The 19,368-nt window shown below is 39.2% G+C and overlaps 1 protein-coding gene across 3 annotated transcripts in view; it reads left to right on the top strand.

Moving 5' to 3' along the window:
• The window catches only part of LOC103471465 (protocadherin-1), a 202,408-nt gene extending 184,899 nt beyond the window's left edge, over positions 1-17,509 (top strand). For 2 of the 3 annotated variants that reach the window (XM_008420488.3, XM_081611649.1), the window contains one exon: positions 7,244-17,509. In XM_008420488.3, the coding sequence (XP_008418710.1) occupies positions 7,244-7,671 (428 nt within the window). In that variant the 3' untranslated portion in view covers positions 7,672-17,509. The remainder of the gene's footprint in view (positions 1-7,243) is intronic. The other variant, XM_008420493.3, reaches the window with a different exon arrangement.
• Positions 17,510-19,368: the final 1,859 nt, after the last annotated feature.

The following is a 19,368-nucleotide window of genomic DNA, read 5'->3' on the forward strand; positions in this document are numbered from 1 at the left end:
ATAATAATACATAAAAATTCTTGCTTATTGTTTCCTACTAAATAAACCTAACAAACAGCATATTTTACGACTTGTTAAACTACATAGTTGCTGACAATCATGTCTAATGGCCCTTGCACATAGCTGGGTAAAAATCAAAAGACACTATTTTCAACTTTGTTTGCACATCAAGAATCAAAACGCCATATATTGTATATTTAGTTTTTGCAGAACATCGTAGTTATAGTCCTCAGGAAATGAGTTTAAGCCACTGAACTTCTAAAAGCGAAGGTGTGTGGGCACTGATTGCAGCAGAGGAAGCTGTAGCGCGTCTTTCTCCTGCACGTCTTTCAGCGTTCAGAGGAGCTACACCTCCTCTCAGTCCTCTATTGTTCCTGTAAGATAAATTGAAGCCATTGTCATAGACGGAGAAAAGGCTTTAATTGAAGGTTTTCCTGTAGAATTTGGTGCAACACAGACTCGCTCTCTCTCACACACATACACACATATATGTATGCAGAAAAACCCAGCTTCAAAGTAATTAAACACATTAACACTTCAAGCAGAAGCGAGAGAAGAGAGGCTCTCTTTTGTGTACATTCACTTCCATTTATCACCACGGATTGAGCGGCGAGAGGGGAAGCTCGAGGATTTAGCATATCTCTGCGAATAAAGTGATGGAGCGGAAAAGAGGAGGAAGAAGAGGAGAAGGATGAGAGAGCCAATCCGCCTTGGCTCTTTACTCTAGTCGACAGCGTAAAATGTCAGATACTCATCTGGAAATTATTTCCATTTCATACCACTGACATCTTCCCAAGCGGGGACTCTGAAATCTAATTAGTTTGACCAGAAAATGGTGACCAAGGTATCGGAGTGTATTATGCACAGAGAGAGAGAGAGGCCAGCAGGGCGAGTGAGGGTCCCTGAGGTTAACTGCAGCTCAGCAGTATTGATAAGGTGGGTAAAAAAAAAAAAAAAAAAACTCTGGAGGGCTACTCCATTTTTAAAAAGGCCCTGCTAATAGTGGCAGCCTTGAATTTGGCATTTGAGTTTTGTGAAAGCACCATTGCCAGGTTAGGGTGCTGTAGAGAGAAGGCAAAATTGTAACGTGTCTTGTCCTCCAGGGGTTGCCCCAGAACTTTTCAAACTTCCCAGAGTGCAGAGAAGAGAGCTGAAGGCCTTGGCATGGCTGGAGAAGCATAGTTGCTGCTTCAGGGGAGCTTTTTAAGCTGATAAGTGTTTTGTGATGTTTGTTGCCCTGGGGAGTTTGGATTGTTAACTGCAGTTGTCATCATCACGCCTACAAACCTAAATGTGCAGTGTAGAGCAAAAATCATTCTGATCTCCAGTCCAGCCCGTAGCCAAAATAGCTCTGGGAGGTTGACAAATCTTGTCAATGATGACTTTTAAGCATTTTATAATCCATCACGTTTTCTCGTTAGCTTGAGCTTCCAAAATTCTAAAACAGCCTTTTTGTCATCACAATAAATTGTGATATGGAAAAGATTCAGGAGACATATTGGTTCACCTCTCAGCAATGCAGTAGAGCCCTGGCTTATGCATACATTTTTGGGGTGGCTACAGTGGATCAGGCGTAGAATCTGCTACCCATATATGGGGGCATTAGTCCTCGACACAGCCGTCACGGGTTTGAGTCCAGACCCGATGACGTTTGCCGCATGTCTTTCCTCTTTCTCACAACCCACTTTTCTGTCTGACCACTCTCAAATAAAGGCCTTTAGAGTGATAAAACATTTGAAAAATAAATAAAACATGCACTTTTTGCACTTAAAATTAAGTGACTGAAAACCTGGACCATATCCTTCACATTGGGTCCATGTGAACAGGTTGGTTGGTTCTCCAGAACTTAAAGCAAGAATGAAGACAGCGTGTTTGTAGTTTAGTTATTGTCTGACTTGGTCAGACAGAGAGGCAGAGCACATGAATGGCCTACACTGCTGATGAAGGGGATGTAATCAGAGCATATGAGCATCTCACACAAGTTGAAAAGAGTTAGCAGAAACATTTTTGATTTACTTGCACACAGTTTTCCAAACCTGACTCCAATCCAATTGGAATAAGGTTGAATGGAGCTGTTTAGAAATTGTGTTTTGTTGCTCAAAAGTGATGGCAGGATGGGTCATGAGTAGGACAGATGGATGGGGGTTTTGTCCACAGTCATGACGGTACTCCAACCCTTACACTTGAGAGTGAGTTATAGATTTGATTAGAGGAGCAAACAGAGAACAATCTGGGAGGCAAGAGGTATTCATATGGATCCATCCAGGACCTTTTAGCTGACATGACCATAGATATGTAGAACCTGACTGCATGAATGAATGGAAAGATTGATTAGGCAAAATATTAGTTTAACACAATCGCATTATTTGTAAGAGAGTAAACATTCTGTGAAAAATACAAAAGCAGAACTCCATGTTCAGACTTAATGCACTGACCACAGTATTGAGAATAAAAACTACCTTTTTATTCTCAATACGATTTACCGACACATACACAAAGTCTTCAAAGATACTAATTCGTAGTTGGGAGCAGATTTGTCACTAGCTATGTAAAAAAGAAAACTTTTTTACATAGCTAGTGACAAATCTATATATATATATATATATATATATATATATATATATATACATCAGGGTCCTTGATGTATTTATCCTGAGACAGGATAAATACATCAAGGACAAAGCCTCAACAGACGATGTGCTCAGCGAATGTCTCAGGCAATGGGGAACAGAAGACAAGGTGCTGGAAGTACCATCATGGGAGGACAAGCCCCTACATGGGATGTACCACCGACAAATAACTGAAGTGGCTGATGTCAGGAAAACCTACCAATGGCTGGAGAAAGCTGGACTCAAGGACAGCACAGAGGCTCTCATCCTGGCCGCCCAGGAACAGGCCCTAAACACCAGAGCAATAGAGGCTCAGATCTACCACACCAGACAAGACCCAAGGTGTAGGTTGTGCAAGGAGGCCCCTGAGACAGTCCAGCACATAATAGCAGGGTGCAAGATGCTGGCAGGGAAAGCATACATGGAACGACATAACCAAGTGGCGGGCATAGTGTACAGGAACATCTGTGCAGAATATGGACTGGAAGCCCCAAGATCAAAGTGGGGAACACCCCCAAAAGTGGTGGAGAATGACCGAGCTAAGATCCTGTGGGACTTCCAGATCCAGACAGACAAGATGGTAATGGCGAACCAACCGGACATTGTGGTGGTGGATAAAGAACAGAGGAAAGCCGTTGTGGTGGATGTAGCAATACCAAGTGACTACAACATCAGAAAAAAGGAGCATGAGAAATTGGAGAAATACCAAGGCCTCAGGGAGGAACTGGAAAAGACCTGGAAGGTGAAGACCACAGTGGTGCCTGTGGTCATCGGGGCCCTCGGGGCAGTCACCCCCAAACTGGAGCAGTGGCTTAAACAGATCCCAGGAACAACATCAGACATCTCAGTCCAGAAATGTGCAGTTCTAGGCACAGCCAAGATACTGCGCAGAACCCTCAAGCTCCCAGGCCTCTGGTAGAGGACCCGAGCTCAGAGGATGAAACAGACCACCCGCGGAGGGTGAGAAGGGAATTTTTTTTTTTTATTATATAAACAGAATGGATATATGGAAAAAGTTAAGTGAATTGATGGTGCACACTTTTTCATTGATATCAGTTTTAAACTGGGCAGAATATCAAGTTTTTTCAAGTAGACAGGTTCAAGACCAATTCACGTCTCAAGTCATTGGTGTGCAAAACTCCAAGCCAATTCACAAATATAATCTTTCAAGTCAAGTCTAAAGCCATAATAACAATACTCCAGTCTGACTTGACTCAAGTCATGTGAATTGAGTTAATGCAGACAACTTGTACTTACTATAATTGTGTGATATTTACATTTACAGAAGTGGATTTGTTTGTTCAGAACACTTGGACCATATGTTAAAAATGTGGAGCCTTTGTGTTAATTACAGTTGACTTGTCTTTCTGTAAATGATCAAAATGTTTTGGCAAAATTTTGAGCTGATAAAAATGTAACCAAGACCTACATTCTGTTCCTCATAATCCCACACCAAGCTGTGATGTCCCTGTACTCTATATTTTTTCTATGCTGAACAGCACAAATAGAGACTTGATAAATGCCAGACATTAATCTGAAACGCCCAGCACTAGTTTTTTGGCAGGAACAACCTTGAGATAATTTGACTACTTTCAGAGCTTCAGGCGTTGTTGAGCCAAAAAATATTTGAAGTGTTCCTAAGAGAATGAGACCACAAATATAAAAGGCGTCATATACTCGGAAGAACTCTGTTCTATGCTGAACATTTAGCTTTGGTGAGGGTCAAAGATAATCTCCAAAATCCCAAGTGACCTCTCATATGTAAAATAAGGCCAGCTTTGATTTCTGTGCCGTACTGAAAATCCTCTTTGGCCATTTCCATGAAGACTTGTCCCACTGTGATGTACTTCCATAATTTAACATGAAGCTGATGGGAATTCCTCAGTGTCTCTTAGTGTAAGGAAATTAACAGCTGCCACTCTACAAAGGCGGTATAACATACTTTAAAGTAGTTCAAGCCCATTAAGTTAAATTCGGAATTGAATTCAGAGGCAATAGAGGCACAATAATAACCTGGCAACAGCCGAGTCAGCGGCTTCTAATCAGTTTACCTAAAATCCTCTGCAGTTGATGCAGGACGCCGAAGCAGTGCTACAGAAAGACCAGTATTGATCTCTCATAGTGACTCCAGCCCACACTGCCCAAACCCTTCGCTACTATCAGCCATTAGAATCAGCTTTATCTAAGACTGTGATCAGTTAGTTATTGTGTTTAGTGAAGAGAAACACGACCACTATTGGACCGGTCATTGATTAAATCAACACATCCCTGTGTTGCAGGATCAAAGATTCGATCACATCAGATTTTACACATTCACATCGGTTGGTGGAGAAACACAATATATGGCAAAAAAAAGTCCGAAGGTTAGTGATAGGATACAGATAGCCTAAAGAGCTTCCGAAAAGAGATCATATAATGCTAAGATTTAAGATGACATTTTTTTTTAGTTCCCATGTCTGTGTTCTCTGCAAGAGGAGAACACAGATTTATTCAGTGAGTTTAGAGTAAAATTGTACTTCTCAGCTTGTATTTTCCCTTTGTACTTGATCATTATACTCTTTCTTCTGACAGCTTTGTTGAAAACCACATTGCTTAGAAAATGTTAAGAAATGTAGTACTTTGCTGAAGGACGATAGGTTCATCCATTGTGTTTCACGTATTTGACATTGTGAATATGTATATGTGTATCTTGGAGCACAAGAAATACATCCAGGAAGAGCCATTCTCCCATAGCTGTGAGGTGTTCTGTCTATTAATAAATGGCCCATTTTTGCAATATTTAATTTGACAAATATTGATTTAATTTTTTAAATTGAGATAGAAAATTCCTTCATTGTAATTTTTAGAATTCATACATACCTAGCTATTACAATGTTGATGATTTGGAAAAGGTTTCTAAACAAAAAACTGCAGCAAGCAACAAAATGCTATAAATGTAAATCCAGAAATTAAAAGGAAGCTAATAAAGCGATGCCCCGATCAGACCAGGTGTTGAAGATGTTCTGTTTCAACGGCTGTACAGTTTTGTTCACACACACAAAGCAGAAGAGCTGAAGATATTTGAGAACCGGTTCAATATTTGTTTGATTTGAGGTTGCACACGTGTGTAGAACTGATTCTGGAGGTGGTGCAGCACAGGAAAAAAAAAAAAAGTACAAGCCAGTCAGAGGAAGATTTCTAAAAGTTACAACTCGGGTTTTTCCCGCAGGATGTGGTCCAGCTGAACCCACCTGCTGCTGGGTTACATCTGGAGTTCTCAGGAATGCGTGTTCCATGTGACTCATGCTGACACAACGATCAGAGGCTGAGCACCTATTAAGCAGGCGCTCTGAACTAAGTAGTCGCTGGCACATGACTTAACAGTTTCTGCAAGCAACTTGCTTTTGCATGGGAAGTGCTTAAAAGCCCAAATCCGAGCCAGCGGCAGCCGTGAGAATGTGGGGAGGGGAGTGTCGGCCACTCAGCACTCCCCTGGATTAGAACGGACATGTCAACCGGCAAACAGACAGAAAAGCCGACTGCAGCTCCTTTAGCAAAATATAGGCAATGAATGTCAATTATACATGAAGCGGAGGGTATTTTGAGAAATCGGCAGCATTCCCCAAGCGGACCAGCACTCCCTCCTGCCTCCTCCCTGCACCCACATTCCATCCCTTCACGATGCAAGTCTCTAGCCTGGAGTATCAAAGAATGATCTAATGTCACGCACAGAAGAAAGGTTACTCTCTGCATACGCATTGATATTTCTGCTTCCATCTCTGACCTTTTTCTGTTCTGAGCTGTGATGGGGGTTTTTTAATGCAAACTTAGCCTAGCTGTCTGTCACTTTCTGTCTGCCTAAGGGATTCCTAAAGCTCAGGAAACAAGAATAAAAAAAACGTGTAAACTGGAGAATTCAGTTTAAAGTAAAAAAAAAAATACAACCCTGTAAAAACAAATCAAATCATAATCAGATTTTGTACTGTTGTTGTTTTTTTTTTGCTTTTATTAGTTTCCTGAGTAACATTATTAACATCTTATTAAACCTGAGGTTGTTTGCCTTCTTAAAGGCAGCTGATCCTGTTTCATGCTCAGCAGCCAGTTTCACGAGGTCTCCATCTCTGAGCGCTAAATGAAACAACATTCCTGGCACTTTGTGAACTATTAGTGACTTGAAAAACAACCATGAATTTAATTGATTTCCTTCAAACGGTTTGAGTTTAGAGTGGAAAAAAGGATAATGTTTCCATCAGTGCTCTCACCAACACTGAACTTTGACAGCGTCCTTATTTATTTATTTTTTTATACACAGAAGCAACATTTGTTGCACATTTTTCTTGCAAAACCTAAAAGGTCAACATTCATGACCAGGAAGAGGGATCTGTTTTCTGTCAAGCAGTAGGTAACTATTAAAAAATTTTTTTTTTAATATTGTTAAAACTATCACTATGTTTCGGTAGTATATGAGAGATATAATTTGGGTGCTTTCGGTTCCTACTATCAGTACAGTGGTAATACTGCAGTAATAGCATTTTTACAATGCATTTTTCATACACACACAAGCTTCATCTCCATCTCATGCAACCACTGTTTGTTTGCCAATTTTTCTAAGTAGCTCATCCTTATACTTTTCTGTTTTTTATGTCTTACTGCAGACCTCAGGCCCCTTCCAGACGTGGCAATGACCGGTAACTGCACACGTGAGTGCACAGAGTTTGGCCACTCTGACTCCTGCTGGATGCCCGGCCAGCCTTCCCCCAACCGTAAGGTCTCCAAGAACGCCCCCAAGCTCTCCACCTTCGTGCCTTACCAGGAAATGGACGGACAGGAGCACCTGATGGCCAATGGCAGCCCGAAGCCCATGGTGACAGAGGAACGTGGGACGGGTAGTGGCGCTGGTGGCAGCAGCTCCAAAGTGGCCAGCATGAGGTTCATGACCCCATACAGCAGTGCCTATCCTGGGAGCGGAGACTCATCTGGCAAAGACTGTGGCCTCGAGGAGATCCCACTGAGCCAGGCAGCGGAATACCACTCTGCTACCACACCCACTGGCCAGACCTCCAAGAGAGAGATCTACCTGTGAGGGTCAAGCTCTCAACTTTAAATCCCCCAATGATCCACGATGCCGCTCACCGCCTCACCTCCCACCTCCTCACAGCCACCCCCTGTGCCTACAACTCGCTGTGCCACAGCACGACTCACCCTTCTTCCTTTTTACAACTGCATCACCGAACAAGGCTTTAGAACACCCCCGCCCCGTCTTACTGCCGCTACCGCTGACCTGACACTCCCCTCTAGAAACCAATCAAATGTAAGAATAGACAAACAAAAATGGAAGAAAATTCAGTTTTAGCTGCTGTGGATGGAATGTAAACGATGCCACATAGTTGTGATGATTTCATGGGAAACTATTTAGCTCTTCATGTATTTGAGTAAAATTTTTGTGTGTGGCATTACGCTTTGTCGCTGTGTCGGAACAGAAAAAGAACAAGAACTTCATGGGGGGCAAGGGAAGAACTTCTTGTAAATCCTACTTAAGTATACTGTGTAATCTTATCTATCCTGAACTTTTTTATTTTATTTACTTTGTCTTTGTTGACTTCGGAGGCCGTAGGAATCGCATTTTTTAGTCAAGTTGAACTCAATCAACGGAAACGGTTCATTGAAAAGACGTTTGCAGAAGCGCCGCTGTTTCACAATCACCGGAGTTGTATCTTAGTTTTTCGGCAGAACAGATCCTTTTTTCAGTGTACAGAGCTGTAAATATTACAAACAGTGACAGAGGAAACTGCTGTGGCTCTCAGTGTGGATCTGTGGCTGTTGTGCTGTCTGCAGATCTTCACGTATCGTCTCTTTGATGGACTGAAAATCTGGGCGCACACAGGGTAACAACATCGCAGCATTCAGTGTCACACTGCAGGAATCTGGACTCTTGAGCATCACCGACGGTGCCAAGTTACAACCACAAGACTTTTTGTTGTTTGAGTGTTTCAGTTTTTTTTGTTTTATTTTGTTTTTTTTTTTGTTTTGTTTTTTTTATCTCTGCAGCTTCTCAACACTGCTTCTGTGGGGAAGTACATCATTTTGTTTTATCAAAAGGAAGCTGACTCAGAGGATTAAAACCTCATGTTGTTCTCGGTAGTTGACCATTTTATGATAATTGTTAAAATGGACTTGTTTAACAGTTAAATATAAACACACAATCTTCAACATGTGTTACATTCCCATTTCAAGTTTACTGATGGGGACTGAAAAAGGTTTTGTGGTAGAAAGTTCTGTTGCCATCAGAACACAGTGTTCATGTTTCAGAAGAAAGAACGACAATACAGAAACGGTAAAAAATAATTACAGCCTTCTGTGGTTCTATGGGTTTTACGCTTGAGGATGTATTACAAATGATCTGGTGTTTTTAGGTTCTAAAATTATTTAAATCTAAACCTCAAATTAAGGAATGGCCACAACAAACTCCACATTATTTGTAATTTTCAAAAATAAAACAAAATAATGTCAAATAGAAACATCATACAGCTAAATACACCATCAGTGTGGGGTTTAATCTCGAAAGCAGAAACAAGCTGCTGCTTGTGAGAAGCTCCTAAAAAACTATAAGCTGTAGTTTTGGGTAGTTTGCTGTCACGATATGTGTATGTTTTAACGCCATGCCACGTCAGAAAGACAACCTTACTGATCTCAGAGAAGCGATTGTTGCTCAACATCAGTCTGGGAAGGGTAATACGATCATTTCATAGCAATTTGAAATCCATCCTTCTACCTAGGTAGAGGAGTATTATTCTGTAATCGAAAGAATTTACTTCCAGGATACTGATGGAGTATTGACAAAACGTGTACATTGGTTTTACCTATGCTGTGTTATTCTCAGTAGATTAGTTGGCTTTTTATGCAGAAAATTCTTTCCACTTCTCATAGGTTTTGATTTTCTCAAGGTATAAAATTCCAAAATGGTAGCCATTTGTGGTTAAACCCAACTTTGTTACAATTGAGCTGCAAGAAATATGCAGGGTCTTGGCATTTTCTTCATTTCTTATAACTACAATTAAAAGTTGAAATGTCCCATTATAAAAGATTGAATAAAAACAAAACAATCATAAAGGTCCATCCTCTAGGGAGCAGATGTGAAGTCGAAAAAATCATCACTGCATATACTTTCAGCACTGCATTGGTGTAAGAAAAATTACAAAGATTTTCAGTCAAACTTCAATGATGATCGCGTTATACTCCAGTTTTGGTACAAACACAAGCAAACAAAAAACACACACAGAAAGAAAAAGCTGAATATTTCTCAGAAAGTCCAGCTGGTCTCAGATGGTTGCACAAACATCGGTTGTGACGTTGCTCCTGCAGCAAGAATATGTTAAGCACAGTGTTCATGAAGACTTTTTTGTTTGTTTCTGAAGCAGCTGTTTCCTGTTGATACTGTCCACTGTAGCTGTTCTCACTCCTGAGTGTTTGACTTTAGAGAACGTCTCCCTGCTGTGTTCGTTAACTCGAAAGAGGAGCCCTGGGGTCATTGTCGCCGCTCGTTAGTTTCCAATTCTTTCCCACCTCTGCGTGAGGCCGAGTTGCTCCATGTTAAGCAGGAGTATTTATTAAGCCAGTTTGCTGTGTGAGGTGGGAGGGAGGGCAGCCGGGGAATGTGGCAAACAGTTGTTGTTGCGCTCCGGCCACACAGAAATGCATGATTAATGACGTCTGAATGGGCTTTCGTCCACTAACACTCCCACTCCCCCACACATGGAGCTCAGCAGAGAACGTCTAATTACAACCTAAGGCTCTGCATATCACCAGTGATAATTTGCGTGAGGAAAAGGGAGTTGATGTGGAGGTCCAGTCCTGTCAGGTCTTGTTCTCGTGGCTGCTGAAAATGTCGTGAGATTTCACCTGAACGGATGGAAACTTGCAGAAGAGGATGAGAAGAGGATATTGATTAGCCTGCTCTCTGAGATAGTTTAGCTTTTAAAATTAAATATACTGAGTCAAGTGCTGACATTTTCAAAGTACACACTTTCTTTTGCAGACACAGACAAAATAAAGTAAATAAAAATATTTGGATCTTAGAAAAATCCTGGAGTTTAATAAACTAAAAATGCACAGCTATGCATTTTGTACCATTTAAGTTAAACATGCCTGTTTATCATATCCACAAGGTGAGATCGATGTCTTTCTCGAGTGAACAGGAGTGTAACTGACTCATTAGCTTGGTTTCTTTGCACTCAGCACTTCCAGCCTTCACAGTCAGAGCACCACACCAAAGCAACATAAACAAGCTGAAAGTCTTTGCAAGTAAACTGATTACAAATTAGGGTCATCAGCTGGGTCAGGCAGGGTTAATATCTCGTTTCATGAGGCAAACAGCTTGATGGAGCATCGCAGATTGTTTCTCTCTAGCTCCATGTTTTTATCTTCAATGTACAATCATCCTTTACATATCAGCCAGCTAATTGCTTTGTGTTGTGTTTTATATTTGGTTCAACTTGAGGTAAAGCTTGACGTGTGGGCTCTTCTGCAGTTCTTCTCATGATCCAGCCTCTGAATAAAGTTTGATTTATTCTCGACATATCTGCCCGTTCAGTAAATATGCTCATACAACGACACACATACATCAGCCGTCATTCAGCTGCCGCTCAGCCCTGCCCGCTGAAGAGATTTAGAGCTCATGAGCGCTGCATGCTCCTGCAGTGATTTAACGCCCGAGCTCAACGGTCTGATTGATTATTTACAGGCGTTTCGTGGCGGTCCACCTTCACTCTCTGTCTTTCCGGCTCCTCTGCTGTTCTCCACCGGCTGCTTGGGTGCGCGGTCAGTGTCCCGGTTGGCCTGTGTTGTGCTGAGTGCGGTGTGTGGTGTAAGGATGCAGAAAAGGGTCTAGAGGTCTTGTAGCATCAGCTTAGTCTCAACCTTTTGGCACCAATTAACCCCGGAAGAAAACAACCACCCTCTGGTAACCTCTGGCAATCTTTGGCGAACTCTGCGACTTTGGTTTTACCTCAAAAGCAAACAGTGCTTTGGTGTTTGTGCGCATACTCACTAAGAGATTAGTTTGCTTATTATAGACATGAATAGGTTTAACACTTTTTAGTCCACCTAAACTTAATTAAGCCCAGATAAAAGATTTGGGCTGGGACTCATTAAGTTCTTCCAAACTGGTAGACTGAAGTCAGTTTCCTCCTCTATGTACATTAGATATGCATTATTAACAACTCAATCAGTCTGATTAGCATCATCAAAAGGATTGATCCAATCAGTCTTCCTCCTAATTTTTCAGTTCATAAGAGATTGGACATAAGTGAGCTAAAACACAAGAAAACACCATATCATGATGGAAAACCAGGCCTGTAATGAAGGAAGGCATTGCTCTTTTCACTCACAGTGAAACGTCAGTGAGATAAAGCCTGATGTCAAGAAATGTTTGTTACAGCTCATGGATAATTCGATCAATATTTGTAAAAAAAAAAAATTTACAAACACAGCAAAGGCAACAAAGAAGTGCTTCCCATAAAAACAGAAAACAAACGTCACAGAAAAGAAATGTCAAATAAAACTAAACGTGGAAAAAATGACCCCAAGTGGTCTGAACTGGGTAGGCCACATGGTGGTCACAAATTTGAGGAACAAGGTCAAAGGCAGTCAAAAACACTATTACAATGCAGTGCAGTAATAAAAAAAAATAATGACAAGTTGGAATTCAGATTAAAATGAACGATGTTCCAGCCTTTCAAAGGTAGCTCTAAACAGACGAAACAAAAAGTAAAAATTACCTTCATCTACATTTCATTCAAACGGATATGGCTGTGCAGTCAGACTGTCAGATTTAATAAAACCAAGCAAAGAGGAACAACTACCGTGCTCAGAATATAGTTATTTGTTTCTTTGCATGACTTTGACTCAAATTTCCTCTTCTGTTTTTTTTTATCCTGTATGACTGCAGCAGGAGCCCTTAGCTGTGTTTTGAGAACACTACATAGATGTTTCGATAATTTGGCAAAAATAAAACTCAGAATAAATTCAACTAGACAGAACTTCAAAATCAAAAGAGTAAAAGAAAAAAAAAACAAAAGAAAAAATGTTTTTGGGTGATATTTCACCCAAAAACACATATCAAGTACGGAGAATAATAAAAAATACTTTATACCCAGCCTATGCAGTAACAGTCAAATATTTAGACAAGGTAATGAAAAAAGTCAAACGGTGTCCAAACGCTTGACTGCTACCTCGTTTCTGTGACCATTTGAAGGATCCAGAGTGTCAGCAAACACTTCCTGCTCCCTGGAGGAAAACCTAAACCCCCCAACACAGCCTCCAGCCTCCCGACCTACCCGTCAGCCCCCAGGAGACCTTCTGTCACACACTTTGACAGTCTCTGTGTGGGTGTGTATGTGTGCGCAGGAAGAAGGATGGGAGCTGGTCGCTTTGCATGAACATTTGCTTTCAAATCCACTTCGCAGTGACAGAAATTGATATTTCTGACATTTCCTCTCTGTTGAAATTCAGATATCTTGTTTGCCGAAATATTCAGGTGGCCTTCGGATATGCACCGACTCATATCTAATCAGAGAAAATAATCTCTTCGAGGCTCTTCATTCAAGGTGGAAAAACAATTTGTAAAAGTAACAAGTACCTTCAGTCAGACTTGACAATGAAATGGACCATTATACACACTAATATCTATCAGATAATTTATATTAAAAACAAAATCAGTGTGTTCTTCTGAAACCAAGCTGCAGCTCTTATTGAAAAATAGCATTACCATCCTTCTATTTTACTCTTAATTCAGTATTAACTGAAATTTATTGCTGATTCTTTCAACATTTATGACGTAAATGAAATGTGAAAATCATTTCTTATTTCATTTTTTAAAGCTTTAGACATCTAAAATTGAACAAAAACTACTGGCTAACATACAATTTTGGGTATTTTACACAGTTTTGTAAAATAAAATATTTCTTACGACACTGGGCATCAGATATCAGCTGGATCCCCCCTTGTATTTTTAAGTTCAGGAGACATAATTCTGATTATTCTGCTGTTGTGTTTGTATATTTACCAAACTAATTCTCCTTACATCATATTTTGGGTCATGTGAAGATCATTGTTCTCATCTTCCGAGTCAGTTATTACACTTTTCATCTCTGCCCTGTCAGAAAGTGTTGTTATGGATCTGTTGGTGACGTTTCTGACGCAGCAAATTCAACGTTTTCTCTCTGAGATTCAGTTGGGAACCAGTTGATTCCCCTCGTTTCATTCACAATGTGTATAAATGGGACGTTTTCTCTGCTGAACACGTTAGACACAGAAAAAAAAACACTTCATGATTAACACATAGAAATTGCATAGAATTTTTTTTTTTTATAAGGAGAAAAAGTCCTGGATAATGGCTTAATATTTGCATTGCTTTTACTACACTTCTATTTAGTCAGCAGAAGCTTTACTTGAGAATCAACAAACGTCTTAGCAGCTTGATGAAGGGTGACGAGCAACACAAGGTTTACAAACTGACAGAGGAGCAACCCAATTGAACATTTAAATCTGCCGATACCTCTGAGCAGTTAAACAATAATTATACAAGATATTTAATCTATTAAAGAACATAAATACAAAGGATGAAAAGTCTGAAAAGGCCTTTCCATCCATTAATCCATCACCTTCCTCTTAATCTGAGGTTGGGTCACGGAGGCAGCGGTTTAAGAAAAAAGGCTCAGGCTTCCATTTCTCCAGCCACTTGGGAACAGGGGGGCGGGAATCCCTAGGCATTCGCAAACCAACTGAGAGACACAGTCCCTCCAATGTCTGGGTATTCCTCTGGGTGTCTGTGGGACGTGCCTGGAAATCCTGACCAAGGAGTCGACCAGACGCCCCGACCAGATGCCTGAGCCACCTCTACTGGCTCCTCTCAATGAGGAGGAACAGCGACTGTACTTTTAAACTCTCTAATTGATTGAGGTTCCCACCTTCCTCTAAGGGACAGACCCAGACTCAGACTTTATTCCGAGCCCAGACTCAGAATAAAAATTGTTTCAGGAGCTTTTATCTGCTGGACAGAATAATTTTATGTTACTTAAAACAGGTTATTGTTTGTGAAAGAGTAGATTCATTAAACTCTCATCCTGTGATCTTCTTGTGAATCTGAAACATGCATCATTACAACACATTTAAATTTCCAGCAACTCTGGCTCCTCAAAGGACATTTTGTACTAGACACTCAAAATCCTTTTTTTACTTTGAACGCACTTTTGTGTAACAAAGAAGAATTAAAAACATTCTCTTCAAAATGAATACTTGTTTTGAATACCTACATTATATTTTGATAGATGCCTTTCTTATTTCATACCAGAAACATGTTGAAAACCATGAATGAAAACCAAACCTAAATCTAATAGGAGTATGCATCATTTTTGGCTCAATTGTATTTCTTACTGACCTTTCCTTGCAATAGATTGAAATGGATTTGAGAAAATTACTTTAAAGTATTGATTGTTAAAGTGTGTACAGAAAATGAAAAACATGGGTATGAAAAAAACGCAAACTACAGAAATTCAGGAAGGCAAATAAATAAAATAAAAACTAATGACAATGTTAACAAAAATATTCTCAAAATGTCTTGTAATTTCTTTTCAAAAATAAGATGAACAACAAAAAGATTAATTCAAGTTAGTGCAACACATGTTGTGTTATTGTCTTGCCACATATTGCCTCTGGTACTGTTTAGTTCACCATGATTTGCCTCCATTTCTAGGGAAGACTTTATTTAAAAAGACTTCATTAAAAAGGTGAAATATACCTTTTATCTTAAGCAACATATAATGTGTAGTCAAATTAACAATGATTGAGATGTAATGGCTTTTTCCTTTGATTTAAAAAAATGGACTGATCTTCTTGTTTTTGTTTGCTCTCCAGGATTACTTTACTTACTACTTCTTTTAGTTAAAATGTTTAGCATTAAATATGATTATTTCTCCCTGAAAACCTTCTGCTTGCTCTGCATAATCCATTTCACCCAATTTTAACCTTTTAGAAAACAAAACAAAAAACACTTTTATTGGATGCTAAGTAAATTTTGTCCTTCTGAAGTCTTAAGGTAAAAAAAAACATTTTCATTAATAGTGTTCATATCTACAGCTTGATGAGGTTGAATTTTGTCAGTGCAAACGTCCAGTGATAACTCAAATTGCAGTTCTACACAGATCGCTCTACATGAATCTTGGAATAAAGTTTGGTTAGCAGTTTTTTGGGATTGTGTATTATACCAAAGCTGGAGTCTCTGGTAGTGAGGCCTCAGCTGGAGCATGAAGACATGCCAACTTTATAAATATGATACATTTCTGTTATTGTCACAGTTGTTTATCAATGATATGGAATCTACACTGTTATAGACATACAATATGGAAATAAGTGATTCTTTTTATTATTATTTTTTTGTTAAACCTGATGTGTGAATGATAAATTGTTATACCCCCCAAACCGGGCAAGTTCGCTACAAGTTTTTTTTTTTTTTTTTTTGGAAGACATGACAAAGACAGACTGGTTTAACCAGCTTATTTTTGCCAACCAGGACATAGAACAGTCTATCCAAAGTTTATCCTTACAGATGTAAAATTTTGTCATAAAACAACTAAAACTCAGTTTTTACTGCATTTCTGAGAAATTGAAACAACAAACTTATAACAAACTTATCCACGGATAAGCGGAAGAAAGTGGATGGATGGATGGTTCCTTCTGTAAGCAAAAATGAAACTCAAACAATGTAAAAATAAAACTATGTGAGGGCTGGGATTCACAGACCAACACAATTTGTGCACAATTTTGAAGACCAACAAAGAGATAGATGACTTTTTATTTACAAATGAAATCATCTGAACAGCAAGAAAAAGGCAGATATTGTTATTTAGAAATAAGATCATCTGTCTTTTTCACTGCTTTTCCAAACTGTGCACTATTGTGTTGGTCTGATATAAAGTCCCATTCCACCGGTTAAATGTTTTAGTTCTAACATTACAAAATACAAAAAGTTTAAGTAGGATTAATACTTTTGCAGGGCAGTCTGTATATGTGGTATTGTTCCTAAATATTTGAGGTTGTAATTTGCAAATTTAAGAAAAGCAACACAGTTGTAATTTCTATGTGATTTTATGGAGCTCATCTGTGGCGCCCACATCTATATATTACTACTAAGAAGCTAAAAATCTTCATAAAATTGGTCTTTGACACAAATTCCTTCAGTGATTTATTGGGTTTTAAGTCCAAATTTGTAAAGAAAAATACTGATTTTGGTCTTAATAACATGGACATTTTACAGTATAGTAAAAAAAATATTTTTTTCCAATTAGAAAAAAAAGTGCAGAAATAAATTTTTGAATAATTTTTGTCTTTACATGAAGTCCACGTTTGTAACCTACATGTTGGTTGGTTATATTTATATAGAAAAAAAAAAACTGCTAGTGAAGCCTTGTTTTTTTGTACAGTTTTATGTACATGCAAGTGTAGGTTTTTAAAAGATGAAAATGAGAAACTATATATATTCAAAACCGTGAAGGAATCCAGAACCTGTAGGAATATATCATCTAAAGTACCGTAGGATCTATTGTAACGTAGGAGAGAGGAGTAAGGCTCAGAGTGGAGGACGACGGCGTTCCTCCTCCTCCGATCATTCACCCACTCCTGATTTTTCCATTTTCGTTCTGGAACATTGTTAATTTTCTGAAACTGATCTCTTGTTTTTGATGTCTTTTGATTTTCTTGGAGGAAGTTTGGTGATGTGTTTGTTTGATCCTCATCCGTTCTCTTTCTATTGGCATGTTTGAATAAAAAAAAATGTGGTATTTTATTTTTGCTGAGCAAATCAAAGAAATATCTTGTAATTACTCCTTCCTTATAGCTTTACAATAAAATCCATTCAGTCGAAGAAAGATGATAAGTGAGTCTTTTTTTTTCCCACTAATATAGACGGAGCATGGACGGTGTCTAACTTTATCAGTTGTCATTGTATAGACTGATAACATAATAACTAACATATTTAAAGCATCTGTTTTGGGTCATTTTGGGAATTATACAGATCTCCCCTCCAAATTAAAAAAAGCTTATAAAACTAAAATAGAGTTAAAAGATGAGATAGTAGTGGAAATGTCACACTACTCTAATGTCTCTGTTACAGCTAAAATATATAACAGAGACAGTTGTTAGTCTTGATTTAAAGGAATTCAGTGTTTTAGCTTTTCTACAGTTCTCTGGAAGTTTGTTCCAGATTTGTGCTGCATAGCAGCTGATTGCTGCTTCTCCATGTTTGTAAAAGCTGAAGCGGTGTGGTGACTCTTGATTGCTCCTCCTTCAGAAATAATCATGTCCGTGTTGGTTTTGCGGTCCAGCAGAGCCAGTTATGTGGTTCTTCCACAGTCTATATTCAGAGATCATTTAACACTTTGACATAGGCAGCCTCAGGTCTGTGGTGAGCACAGCATTCGGACTGAAAAACGTCGATAGCAATAGCAACTTGTCCTGATTTCAGCAGTGGTTTGATAACTTAAGGCCTGGGGAAAGCACCTGATGAGAGGTAGGAATTTATTATTTGAATCAAATCAAACGCCATGACAGGTAAAAGTTAATGTTGTGGCAAAGTCTAAAAAACATGAAAAAACTTAAACGTGGCCTTTCTGAAAACTGTAAAGTCAATGTCCACGGACAGACCAGGCTTTCAAACGCACCATCTCCACCAGATGATATGAAATGTGGATGCTCTGGATCTAAAATCTGATTTTCAGTTAAACAGTTTCCATTGTCTGCACATACAGTTGCGACTACAGGTTCTTAGTGTCTTACCAACCCGTCAGCAAAGCTTAGAAATCATCTCTTCTCAGTTTTTTTTTTTTTTTTTCCCCCAGTTTATTGGATTCCACTTCAGGAAATTGACTCGTGAATTCTCACGTTGCACCCCGAAGCGAGGCGTCACCCAATCACATTTCAATGGAAACAAACTCCGATGTGTGGCTGCAGTGTACAAGGAATATCAAACGCACTCTGAGGAAGGCGTTTATGACACTCCGCTTATAGCGCTGTTGCATCGCATTACAGCAGTAAATTGAAATTCGGGGCAAAATGATTATATTCATTGCCACACAATATTTCTGGGAACAATAAATGAAAAATATTATCAGGGCTTGTTTTGAAGCAGATGACACAGTTGCAGCAGGTTGCTTTTCTCTGCCTTCTTTCCCCCAAAGGTTTCATCACTTTAACCCATTTCCTCGTCCACGTATATTTAGGTTGTTTGTCTGCTCTTCTCCTGTTTTATCCATAATTTTGTCTCCTTCTTTTGTATGTCCCCCTTGCTTTCCTGGTTAGTTTTTTTCTTCCCTACTTTTATTTATATTATATTTTATCAGTTATTTCATCCCTTCCCCCCCACCCCCCCGTCCATGTGCATTAACATAGTTTCCTGCAATATTGTTGCTTCATTTCTTCATCCTATTTTTCACTATTGTTTTTCACCTTCCATCACTACTCATTTCCATACTTCATTTAGTTTTCTAGTCTCCGATCTCTTCCTCAAGTCCACATTCAACTTGCATCATATATTTTTCTTCATCTTGAATTTTCCTATGAATGTTTTCCTCCCCTTTATGATTTTTTAAATTGATCAGATATTCCCATCCTATTTTTGTCTGTCCTCGTCTTTCTTTCTGCTTCTTCCAATTTATCCATTACTTTCTTCTTTGTCATATCCTTTTCACTTTGAATCTGTCTTGTGAGGTCCTACGCCCATTCCTCTTGT

This window comes from Poecilia reticulata, chromosome 10 (genome assembly GCF_904066995.2).
Source record: "Poecilia reticulata chromosome 10, P_reticulata-male-v2, whole genome shotgun sequence".
Lineage (NCBI taxonomy): Eukaryota > Metazoa > Chordata > Actinopteri > Cyprinodontiformes > Poeciliidae > Poecilia > Poecilia reticulata.